An 11667-nucleotide genomic window follows, 5' to 3' on the forward strand; every position below is an offset into this window, starting at 1 on the left:
ATATCAATTGTTTAATATTAAACAATTATAAAATGATCGAAATAGGAAACGTTGAAGAAAGAGAAAGTCGATTTTAAGGACTGTTCAAGGAAAGCGCGGCCTCGAGGCTAAAACGACTAAATAGCATAAATTACCCGGCCTTTATATTATACAAAACCCTAAACACTAATAGTCTTTTAAAAGATCTAATCTAATCTTTCAATCTATATAGGTCTACCTATTTACATGTTATTTACATAGTGCTCTCCTAACAAGCTTCGCGATTCAATAACAAGCATACTTCGATCATTGCTATGCTCTTTGGCTTGTCGGTAGTTGCCTGTAACTGTCGTTGTATTTAAACCTTCGTCATTGACCACATAAATCTTCATTTTGCCTTCCTCGCTCATGTCGAACAGATCATTTACTCTCCGCTGCTCGTCTCGACTACCCATTTTAATCGCCATGTCTACTAACTTATTTTTCACTGCTTCTGTACATTGTAGACTTCTGTTATCGCACAACACTCGCATCGTGGTCTTAGTTGACCGAAACGCCCGCTCTGCTTCTATCTGCTTTCGTAGAAACGCAAACGCGTTAGATGATTTGCGATGCACATATGATTTCCCGGGAGGACCACTGCTGCCATCTCGCTGGCCATCTAGTCTGGCGATTGCGTCGACCGGTGGTAAATTGGTAATGTCTGACACGATAGATAGCAACCCAGTCACGTCGAAATTTAGTGTGGTTGAAATATGCTTGAGAAAGAAAGCAGAATCATATCGAATCATGTTGGTGATTAATGATTCTGCTGGTAACCGAGTAAAAGTTCTGGCATCGATCTGTACATTCAACTGCTTTGAAATGATCTCTGATACCGCATGAAACAGCTGTACATCTTCAACTGACGAATGATCCAGATCAATATTTACAAACACCAACTTCACACTTCGCAATTTCAACTCAACAGGCTTCAACAATCTTGGAAACTCATTGTTGCTGTCTGCTAGGATGGCATTGCAATCAACTGGCGCGGACACTTCATAAACTAACTTCATCGTCGACCGATATAAGTCCAACGACGGAACCAGCTCTTGCAGCGTACACTCATCTTCATCATCTGCCATTTCGTATTGTAAAATCGCAAGTTCTCGTCGTAATCGGTCAATTGTCATTCGCGAGACTAAAAGCACTAGACTGCCATGCTCTGCCGTCACATCACCGCTATATCCACCACTACTTCCCGGCTTGACTCCAGACCCTAGTGAGACTATGCCCGGGTATACACCTGATGCAAATACACTCCAAGCCGATTGAGCATTCGGAAGATTCGTTGACCGCAATCGATGTGCTATTTTCAGGTCATCAGTAGCCACAAGCTAGAATAGTCAGTGACACAAATCTAGACAAACAGCAATAACAAACTTCATTCAGAGCGCATAACTCTTTTTCGACTCGAATCAAAAACTTTCTTAGAAACTGCGGACCAACAGACCACATATATGTGGTCTCTCGATGCGCAATTGCAGACTCAAATACGTCAACCGCGTCTCGAACTTGAGTGTATAATTCATTCGTTCTTCTTACGGTCTGACTGAGCAAGTCTGCGACATCTTCAACATTCGCCTCGCGCATCTCACCCCTTGATCATCGTCGGTGAAGATTGGCTCAGAGTCGAGCTCGCTTTCTATATATCATCTCTTCGGGTTAGGGCTAAACTTTTTTAAGTTGCAAAAACACGGACTTCGGTTTGGAATTGACATTTAAGAGACAGACAAGGAAATGGATCGAGATGGAGAGACGGAGTCGTATTTAGGAAGGCACACTACGTCTGTTACAGCTCAGTTTAAGAACGCGTCGATTAGGAGACAGCGCAAACTGCTGCCCATTTTTCGACATCGTGAGTTTGTTGACGTTCAATGCTGTACTTAACTTAAACAATTGTAGGCGATGCGTTGCTTTATTTGATTGAGACGACTCAGATCGTGATATTGATTGGGCATACTGGATCAGGCAAGAGCACGCGTAAGGAGACAGCCGTGATTTTGTTCTGAACTAAATAATTTAGAATTGACACAGTACTTGCACGAAGCGGGATGGACGTCAGATTCAAAGACAATTGCATGCACACAAGTACGCACTCTTCAATTTTTATAAGCTAAATTTTTGACACGTAAAGCCCCGACGTGTGGCGGCAATCTCAGTTGCAACTAGAGTCGCTGAAGAAGTTGGGTGTCCAATTGGTGACGTCGTGGGATATTCCATTCGATTTGAAGACATGGCGTCAGACAAAACAAGGATAAAGTACATGACAGATGGAATGTTACTGCGTGAACTGCTTGTTGACCCGTTGCTGTCGCGATACAGCGTTGTCATGATTGACGAGGCCCATGAGCGCACAATATCTACAGACATCTTGCTCTGTATCTTGAAGAAGTATTTGATCTGTTTACTTATATGAGATTGACTAATAATATAGGGTTGTCAAACGACGAAAAGATTTGCGGGTCATAATCTCGAGCGCGACACTACAAGCTGAAGAGTTTGCACAATATTTTGGCGATAAGTCACGAATCATCAGTATTGAGGGCAAAATGTTCCCTGTTGATACTTTGTACTTATCCGAACCAACTGAAAACTACATAGACAGAACTATAAAGACAGTACTTGATATTCACTCACAGGAACCCGAAGGCGATATCTTGGTCTTCATGACAGGTCGCGACGAAATCACTCAAGTCTGCAATTCTGTTCGCGACTTTTCAACGACCGGAGCTCCTACTTTATTGCAACTTCTTGTTCTGCCGCTATACGCTGGCCTGTCACAAGACTTGCAGATGAGAGTTTTCGACCCTGCACCAGAACACACGAGAAAAGTCATTGTCTCGACCAATGTCGCCGAAGCAAGCGTGACCATCGACGGCATAGTCTATGTCGTCGACTGCGGACACGTGAAGTTGAGAATATATGACCCGGACACCAGAATTGACTCCCTCGTCGTGACACCGATATCGAAAGCAGCCGCGGTCCAGCGCGCAGGCCGAGCCGGACGCACCAAGCCCGGGAAATGCTTTAGGTTGTACACCACGACAGCGTTTGAAGCGTTGCCAGAAGTATCGGTTCCTGAAATCAGACGAACAAACCTAGCAACGCCAATCCTGCAAATTAAAGCGATGGGCATCGAGAATATTGCAAAGCTAGACATGATTACTCCACCACCTGTCAAGCTCGTTGTCAACGCGCTCGAACTACTGTATTCATTAAATGCACTGAATCAGCACGGAAAACTTTCTACTGGTGTCGGGGACAAAATGGCTGAACTACCCCTTGATCCAATGTTGTCCAAGATTGTAAGCTCTACTTCAGACGACACCCCATGCTGACTAGACTAGTTACTATCATCAAGAAAGTACGACTGTATGGACCAAATATTGACCATCGCAGCCATGATGTCGGTCGAAAACGTGTACTTCCAACCACAAGACGGCCGTGCCGAAGCCGAGGCCGAGTGGGCAAAGTTTACCGTCGACGAAGGCGACCACTTCACGCTTCACAACATCTTCAAAGCTTTTACTCAACGCGGAAACCAGTCATCCAGATGGGCTCACGAACGGTATTTTAACTTCAAAGCTCTGTCTCGTGCTGTCAGTGTGCGTCGCCAACTGCTGAGGTACCTCGAATTGCTCAAAATCCCGTTCCGGTTCGCAAGCACACCGCCGAGTTCGGAAACACTGCGGAAGTGTCTGGTTAGCGGATATTTTGCCAACGCGGCGAAGATGGAACCGGATGGCTCCTACAGACTGGTCGGACGCGAGCATGTTGTCGTATGGCCGCATCCAAACTCGGTCATGTTCAATCGCACCGCAGAATATATCATTTACTCTGAAGGTTTGTGTCCTTTACTAATAAGACGAGTGCTTACAACTTTTAGTCATGGAACTAGGGGAGAAAACGTATATTCTGGGAATCACTAAAATCGACCGGGACTGGCTCATAGAAGCAGCACCAGAGTATTATCAAATTAAGAGCAAACACATGTAATATACCCAACTACCGACCCTAAATGACACCTGCGCCGATATTATTTAGAAATTTTATCACATTTTTCGAGGCAACCGATTCTCGCCTTCGGTCCACGGCACGCCTACACTGTCCCGCATCAAATCATATATCCATGCGCCATTCGGTTTGACTTCGCGGCCATGAGCGAGCTCGTTGAACATGTGCAGCCATGCGGTCGCATTACCAACCGTGTGCACCTCGTCGCTGACGGACGATTTGCCGTACTCCGCGAACGCCTTGTACTTGGCGAGGTCCATAAATAGCTCGTACATCCTGTCCGCGACCGCATCCGTGTCGCCCACTTTGCACAAGTACCCGTTCCGAGCGTCCTGGACTTGTAGCGGGATCCCACCAGCAAGATAAGCAATGATTGGCCGGCCTTTGTGAATCGCTTCCGAGACTTTGACTTCGAATCCCTCGCGGTGGGAGAGCTGCAGAACGAGATGCGCGTTCGACAGAAGACAGTTGAGCAGTTGATCACTTGGACCGAGGCGCATGACTACAATGTCGCTTGCGATCTCGGCATATTCACCGCCGGAGATGATGGTCATGATCTCGTCGTACACGACCGTGCCGTCTGGATCATCAACCGCACCGTGACCAGCGATCACAAGCTGAGGGATCTTTCGCAACGGCAAATCTTCGTCCATCATGAGTCTGAGCTTGCGGTACGATTCTAGCACGTCGGGAATTCCCTTACTGGGATCAAATCGTGCAATCTGGCAAATATAAGGCCGCATCGGAAAGGCGAGCTTGCTGGCTTTGACTTCGTCGCATAGCTTTTTGAACTCGGACATGTAGTACATTGTATCCCACCGTGACAGGTCCTTGTTGAGTCCGTCGAGCCAGTCCGTGGCGGCACCCATGAGCCCGACTTTGGCAATATCGACTGCGTCTGGGACAAATCCACGAACCGGATGGGAGATGAACACGTCCGCGTTCTTAATGCCCGATTCCCACAAGTAGTTCCATACGTCTTCCTGCGGTGAACCTTTCTGTGCGACCAGATCAGACCGTACTTCGATATGCGAGCGGTAAATGACCTTGATACCTGCAAGTTTAGCCTTTGTAATTAGGCCGACGACTTGCGGATCGTCCAACACAGCAATGTCAACTCCCGGTGGCTTCTCAGAGTCAAGGGGGCCGGTGGTCCAGTATCTGTCAAAATTGGCATCTATCCACTTTGTAAACTGGTCTTTCTGAGGCTCAGTCAGTCGCAAAGACGGATCGGCCACACCTTGGATGATGTTGTGGTTGTTCTTCGTGATTCTGAACACGGACGGGTTTGGTTTGGGAACGTACCATGTGACCTGGACATCGAAGAGCTTGAACAGTCTGATGAGTGCGTGACGCATTAGCGCGACGCCACCGCCTTGTGGTGTTGCATTGAAGAACGCAACTCTGATGCCTTTGTGGTTACCCATCTTGACGGTCTTGACTTCGTGCACCAGACGGGTGAAGCATTCCCACGTCTTGGGAGAGCAAGATGCTTGATAGTCCGGGATGTCGACCATGTGAATCAGTCCGTCGCAGTCGACACCGACTTTGTTGCGATACCCGATCGTGATACGAGGCAGACCTTTGGGCCCGAACCACATGATGCATTTGCGGACAAGTGAATCTGCTGCCTCGTCGGCTGACAACGCATGGGTCTCGTCGTCACTGCCCGAGTTCGCGTCAACTTCGTCGCGGATCATGCTGTCCTTGAACACGAATGGCAAAATGTCGAGCTCAAGCCAGAGACTAGCGCACAGTCGCGGGCAGAATCGCTGGACTTGCTGAGAGAGTGCGACTGCGACGAACTTGACCAAGTGGTCGGTCGAATATTCTTTGATTTCTCTTAAGACGTGCTGGGTGATCAGACCTGCGTATTGAGATGGATCAATGTGGTGCGGTACTTTTTTGCAGATCAGGGCGAAGTCAGTCGAGAAGTATCCGTCATGGACTGAGAACCCAAACGTCATGGAAGAGACTTTGACATTAGGCTCCGGGACTTGGATGTCTATGCCCATGAACATTGGCTGAATCACATTAGCACGATTTGATACACCAAACAGGGACGTACGCTGAGTGAGTGAATCCAAGGCTCATGCTTAAACCTCGGGAGTGGGAATCTCAGTTTCTGCTTGAGAGCATCGGACGTGACTGACTGAAAACCGTTGTCTACTTCGCCGTCTGATTCTGCAGGAGTGATTGGGGTACTGGTTCCACTGTCGGGTACTTTCAAGTCGTCACCTTTACAAATTTGAGCATTGTCGAAAAAATCTGACTTTGGTGTCTTCGTTCCAGACACGTCAGATTCTATCGAGACGGAGGACGAGTCTGGGTGAGAACCAAGAGCGAACTGGAGGAGCGATTTGGTAGGCATTTTCTTATCTATGGTGGGTGAACAAGAACAGAGAAGTCGAGAGTGCTGGTTCGGGTTAAATTCACGACCTCGATCGACGTGGGATGTGACGTCAGCTGAACCGTGACTTACCCCGGATTTTCCATAAGGTTTGTCAATGAAAAAACGTCGGGTCGAAGTGTTTGTGCATTGTTATTGTATGAATTGAGTGACATTACACTAAAAAGATAATTTTTTTCATACATTTCTAATTTATTTTCTATAAATAGATATATCAGATTCAAATCAGGTAAAGAGTATTGAGCTTGTCAGCTCGTTGGGCAAGGGTTCGCTTGGCATCCTAAGGAAGTGAGTGATCTTGATAGAACAACCATACCACGAAATGTTGGAAAAAATTGGATTTGAACTTGACGATATTCCGCAACTCAATGGGAAAGTTGCAATCGTGACCGGGTACTAAAATTTGAAATAGTTCTAGTTAAATTGAACTGATATAAAGCAGAGGCAATTCCGGTATAGGCGAGGTGATATCACGAGAGTTAGCAAGAAGGGGATGCAAGGTTTATATTGCAGGAAGATCACAGTCTAGAATTGAAGCTGCGATTGCTAGAATTAAGGCTGCTATTGGGATGGACGAGAATTTGTTTGCGCTTGACTTGGATCTCGAGACAATGAAAGGTGCGGTTGCGTCGGCAAAGCATTTTATGAAACTGGAGAATAGGCTGGATATTCTGATGGCTAATGCTGGATTGGTCGCACTTGTAAGATTGTTCGTGTTGCTAGTTGACATGCAGTTCTGACCAGGTAGGAATCTGAACTTACGCCTGAAGGGTATGAAAAGACTTTTTGTGTAAGTTAAATCAATGAGTGATAAGATGTGACTAACGTGAATCAGGTCAATGTACGTGTATGTGGGAATAAGCAGTGAAAAGGCTGACATGAGTAGCATCTTGGTCATTTCGCATTCGTAACGACTTTACTGCCACTTATAGAGCAGACTGCAGATGATTACCCTGAATCAGACGTACGGATCGTAGTGACATCGTCACGCTCGTACGCTTCTGCTAAGAAGATTGATTACGATGACGTGAAGAAAGCGTTCAATGGATCTGGCCACTTGTCTATGTTGTTTAATATGCTGGGAAGATATGCAAGATCTAAGCTTTGCAACATTTACTTTGCAAAAGAACTAGCGGAGATTTTAGCATCGCGTAAGAACGTGTACGTCAACGCGATGCATCCAGGCGTCATCCCGACCAACATCTTTAACTTGACAAATTCACCACTGCCAAGATATTTGCAAGCTATTGGTACATGGCAAGCCAAAGTGATTGGACTCAACGTTGACGACGGGTCCAAGACTGGTTTATTCTTGGCCACTAGTCCTCTTGTCATCAGCAAGGACTTTAGAGGTGAAATGATTTATCCTGGGCCATGGGGATTGGTTTATTACAGATACGTTTATAAGCACAACCTGAATGACCTTGCGCTCAACGTTGATGAACAAAAACATTTGTGGAGCTTTAGCGAGAATGCTTTAGAAGAAGCACTTTCTTAAGCTTCTTATGACTATTATAACAATATTCTGAAATGTTATCGATTTACTGTGGAATGATGTAGTATGTCCATAACTGTATATACATGCGACAGTTATACAGGAGTATCACGTATTCGTACTCGGTCCGAGCCCAATATTCGTAATTTGAAACTTTAATTTCGAGCTCGAGGCAACAAATTTTTTCATTTTTTCATTTTTTTTGAATTCGTTTCTTTCTTTTCTTCTTCACAGTCGACGAATCGTGTTTACTCACAAATATTTTTAACTTAATTGCTGTTATCTGTTCTACTGTAAAATAAATAATGGTTCAATCTGCTGTTCTGGGTTTCCCCCGTATCGGTATGTTGTCTTACTGACTGTATAAAGCTGTCTATTTGAACACGTATCCTGACTCGATTTTTTTCTATCTTAGGCGCTCAGCGTGAACTCAAGAAAGTCACCGAGGCTTACTGGGCTGGAAAGTCTTCCGTCGAGGAGCTGTTCAAGGTCGGAAAGGAACTTAGAGAAAAGAACTGGAAGTTGCAAAAGGAGGCCGGTGTCGACATCATCCCTTCCAATGACTTCTCTTTCTACGATCAAATCCTTGATCTCTCTCTTCTCTTCAACGTCGTTCCTGAACGTTACAGCAAGTACAACTTGCCTGCTATCGACACCTTCTTCGCTATGGGACGTGGTCTTCAGCGACCAGCTACTGACTCTTCCCCAGCTGTTGATGTCACTGCTCTTGTACGTGTCAAAAAATGATCAACTACACATTTCAGTATCTAACAATAAACAGGAGATGGTTAAGTGGTTCGACTCAAACTACCATTACGTTCGTCCTACTTTTTCCAAGGGTGTTGAGTTCAAGCTTAACGGCTCAAAGCCCATTGATGAGTTCCTTGAGGCCAAGGCCCTTGGAATCCACACTCGTCCCGTCATTGTCGGACCTGTCTCTTACCTTTTCCTTGGAAAGGCCGACAAGGACAACCTCGAGCTTGAACCTATCACTCTGCTCGAGAAGCTCTTGCCCGTCTACGCTGAGCTTTTGGCTAAGTTGAAGGAGGCTGGTGCCGACACCGTCCAGATTGACGAACCTGTCTTGGTTCTCGATCTCCCTGCCGAGGTCCAGGCCGCTTACAAGACTGCTTACGAGTACCTTGCCACTGCGGCCGCTCCTAAGCTGATCTTGACTACCTACTTTGGTGACATCCGACCTAACCTTGCTGCCATCACTGGTCTCCCCGTTGCCGGTGTCCATGCCGACTTTGTCCGTGTTCCCGAGCAGCTCGACGACGTTGTCTCAATCTTAGCACCCGAGCAGACCTTGTCTGTCGGTATCGTCAATGGCCGTAACATTTGGAAGACCGATTTCGCCAAGGCCATTGAGTTTGTCAACTCTGCGATCGCCAAGGTTGGTGCCGAGCGTGTCATTGTTGCAACCTCGTCTTCGCTCTTGCACACTCCTGTCACTCTCGCTTCCGAGAAGAAGATTTCATCCGAGATCAAGGACTGGTTTGCTTTCGCTACCGAGAAGGTCACCGAGGTCGTCATCATTGCCAAGGCTGTCACCGTCGGTGTTGAGTCTGTTGCTGATGAGCTTGCTGCCAACGCTAAGAGTATCGCTGCCCGTGGAAGCTCCTCCATCACCAACGATACTGCCGTTCGTGAACGTGTTTCCGGAATCACCCCTGAAATGGCCAAGCGTAAGTCTCCTTTCGCCGACCGTCTCGCAGCCCAGAAGAAGCATCTCGACATTCCTTTGTTCCCTACCACCACTATTGGTTCGTTCCCCCAGACCAAGGATATCCGTGTTTTCCGTAACAAGTTTACCAAGGGTGAGATCTCTGCTGAGGAGTACGAGAAGTTCATTGAGAAGGAGATCGAGATGGTCGTCAAGTTCCAGGAGGAAGTTGGTCTCGACGTCTTAGTCCACGGTGAGCCCGAGCGAAACGATATGGTCCAGTACTTTGGAGAAAAGCTCAACGGATACGTCTTTACCTCCAACGGCTGGGTTCAGTCATACGGTTCCCGATACGTTCGTCCCCCAATTATTGCCGGTGACGTTTCGCGTCCTGCCCCTATGACCGTCAAGGAGTCCAAGTTTGCTCAGTCAATCACCAAGAAGCCCATGAAGGGTATGTTGAGCGGTCCCATCACTTGCCTGAGATGGTCGTTCCCCCGTGACGACATCTCCGCCCAGATGCAGGCCGAGCAGCTCGCTCTTGCCCTCCGGGATGAGGTCAACGATCTCGAGGCTGCTGGTGTCTATGTCATCCAGGTCGACGAACCCGCCATCAGAGAAGGTCTCCCTCTTCGTGCCGGTGCCGAGCGTGACGACTACGTCAAGTGGGCTGTTGAGTCTTTTAGACTTGCCACCTCCGGTGTCGAGGACGGAACCCAGATCCACTCTCACTTCTGCTACTCTGACCTTGACCCCAACCACATCAAGGCCCTCGACGCCGATGTTGTGTCAATCGAGTTCTCCAAGAAGGATGACCCTAAGTACATTCAGGAGTTCTCCGAGTATCCCAACCATATCGGTCTTGGACTCTTCGACATCCACTCTCCTCGTGTCCCACCAAAGGAGGAGTTTGTCGCCCGTATTAATGATATCCTGTCCGTCTACCCCAAGGAGAACCTGTGGATCAACCCCGACTGCGGTCTTAAGACCCGTGGATGGGCCGAGACCAAGGCCTCACTCCAGAACATGGTTGACGCTGCTAAGGAGTTCCGTGCTAGCGTTTCCGTTTAATTGCTTAATTACTTGATTTTTAAATGATGTGGCAAAATGATGTGCAATGTGATTCAAAAAGCTAGAGAAAGAGAGTTAAAGGAATGCTGTATTTACTAGTAATAACTGTTGTATACCTGTCTTAATGTCGTATTAATGGAACTGACCGCCACACAATGTTGCCTCCATTGTTACATGGCGCAACCAGTACATGAAGTCTTTATTGACAGGAGTGATTCTGTTCATGCAGAATAGATTGGCTAGCTGAACGTCTTTGCAAAGTTCTCGGCAACCAAATTTTAATCCCGTTCAAGGACCCACAAACATCCAATGCCATTTAAATGTTTACTTTATTATTGTAAGTCTACAGTTAAGTTATTATATTAAAGTAGTGTATTATAATAGTTTCACGGCCAGTAAGTAATCACAGCAGGCAGTCAACGTGTTCATCTAAAGCATAACAGACTTCAACCAAAAAAATTTGAAAACTTGTAACAAGAAATTAGAGAAGTTTAGAACGTAAAGATCAATGCAGTAACAGTTATAAACAGTTATAAGCTCGTAATAACGAAGTGGATTTATTCTAGCGACGAGTTAGTAATAAATTATAATTTGTGAAAAAACATACTGATAATCAGATTATTATTATACCCGTGCTTGATAGTATGCTGCTAATATCCAAGAAGTTCTGTAGCTCCATTGTCAACCTCAATCATCATGAGACCACAGAACCACAGTGCACAGAGTACCAGACCAGTAGACCAAAGGTCATCTAGACATCTGATACTGCAGACTGATTGACGAGTACATAGCGTGCCGGATCAGTAGACCAAAGTCATCTAGACATCCGACACTGTAACATATCGATACCGATCAAAACTAGGCCCGGTTCAAAGTCAGAAGTCCTTGCGTACAAGACAGCTGAGGGTCCGTGAAAGGTAAATCAGTCTCTGTGTAACCGAAAGGCCGGCAGTGTGATCCCATTCAGACATTGGCAAAGAACGTCAC

General features: G+C 46.5%; 5 protein-coding genes across 5 annotated transcripts; 3 read left to right on the forward strand and 2 right to left on the reverse strand.

Annotated features, from left to right (window-relative positions):
- Nucleotides 1–133: 133 nt before the first annotated feature.
- Nucleotides 134–1630, reverse strand: V1512DRAFT_257394 (uncharacterized protein). Its single transcript, XM_066915212.1, has 2 exons — nt 1405–1630; nt 134–1358 (listed from the first exon to the last, which is right to left on the reverse strand). Exons 1-2 carry the CDS (start codon nt 1612–1614, stop codon nt 222–224), a joined length of 1347 nt encoding a protein of 448 aa, XP_066774676.1. The 5' UTR covers nt 1615–1630; the 3' UTR covers nt 134–221.
- Nucleotides 1631–1761: 131 nt separating this feature from the next.
- On the forward strand, nt 1762–4020 carry V1512DRAFT_201922 (P-loop containing nucleoside triphosphate hydrolase protein; the record flags this gene model as incomplete). The annotated part of the gene is made up of 7 exons (XM_066913236.1): nt 1762–1879; nt 1927–2004; nt 2048–2112; nt 2159–2415; nt 2459–3329; nt 3372–3867; nt 3911–4020. The coding sequence occupies 7 exons, from the start codon at nt 1762–1764 to the stop codon at nt 4018–4020; spliced, it is 1995 nt and encodes a 664-aa protein (XP_066774677.1).
- Nucleotides 3923–6632, reverse strand: V1512DRAFT_257400 (uncharacterized protein). The gene is made up of 2 exons (XM_066915213.1): nt 6107–6632; nt 3923–6062 (listed from the first exon to the last, which is right to left on the reverse strand). The coding sequence occupies exons 1-2, from the start codon at nt 6407–6409 to the stop codon at nt 4077–4079; spliced, it is 2289 nt and encodes a 762-aa protein (XP_066774678.1). The 5' UTR covers nt 6410–6632; the 3' UTR covers nt 3923–4076.
- A 138-nt stretch (nt 6633–6770) lies between these two features.
- V1512DRAFT_200453 (uncharacterized protein) lies at nt 6771–7946 on the forward strand (the record flags this gene model as incomplete). The annotated part of the gene is made up of 4 exons (XM_066913193.1): nt 6771–6841; nt 6891–7149; nt 7197–7238; nt 7335–7946. 4 exons carry the CDS (start codon nt 6771–6773, stop codon nt 7944–7946), a joined length of 984 nt encoding a protein of 327 aa, XP_066774679.1.
- A 132-nt stretch (nt 7947–8078) lies between these two features.
- On the forward strand, nt 8079–10802 carry V1512DRAFT_257401 (cobalamin-independent synthase). Its single transcript, XM_066915214.1, has 3 exons — nt 8079–8285; nt 8359–8672; nt 8725–10802. The coding sequence occupies exons 1-3, from the start codon at nt 8249–8251 to the stop codon at nt 10678–10680; spliced, it is 2307 nt and encodes a 768-aa protein (XP_066774680.1). The 5' UTR covers nt 8079–8248; the 3' UTR covers nt 10681–10802.
- Nucleotides 10803–11667: the final 865 nt, after the last annotated feature.

Source organism: Lipomyces arxii (genome assembly GCF_038497795.1).
Source record: "Lipomyces arxii strain Phaff 12-163 unplaced genomic scaffold V1512scaffold_1, whole genome shotgun sequence".
In the NCBI taxonomy this organism is placed as follows: Eukaryota; Fungi; Ascomycota; class Lipomycetes; order Lipomycetales; family Lipomycetaceae; genus Lipomyces; species Lipomyces arxii.

What these genes read in the sequence shown, in the direction of transcription:
- V1512DRAFT_257401 (XM_066915214.1), top strand. Translation starts at nt 8,249, where the DNA reads ATGGTTCAATCTGCTGTTCTGGGTTTCCCCCGTATCG. An exon ending in TCTGGGTTTCCCCCGTATCG is followed by an intron (nt 8,286 to 8,358) that starts GTATGTTGTCTT and finishes TTTCTATCTTAG; the next exon opens with GCGCTCAGCGTGAACTCAAG. An exon ending in CTGTTGATGTCACTGCTCTT is followed by an intron (nt 8,673 to 8,724) that starts GTACGTGTCAAA and finishes AACAATAAACAG; the next exon opens with GAGATGGTTAAGTGGTTCGA.
- V1512DRAFT_257394 (XM_066915212.1), bottom strand. Translation starts at nt 1,614, where the DNA reads ATGCGCGAGGCGAATGTTGAAGATGTCGCAGACTTGCTCAGTCAGACC. An exon ending in AGTTATGCGCTCTGAATGAA is followed by an intron (nt 1,359 to 1,404) that starts GTTTGTTATTGC and finishes TGACTATTCTAG; the next exon opens with CTTGTGGCTACTGATGACCT.
- V1512DRAFT_257400 (XM_066915213.1), bottom strand. Translation starts at nt 6,409, where the DNA reads ATGCCTACCAAATCGCTCCTCCAGTTCGCTCTTGGTTCTCACCCAGAC. An exon ending in CTTGGATTCACTCACTCAGC is followed by an intron (nt 6,063 to 6,106) that starts GTACGTCCCTGT and finishes AATGTGATTCAG; the next exon opens with CCAATGTTCATGGGCATAGA.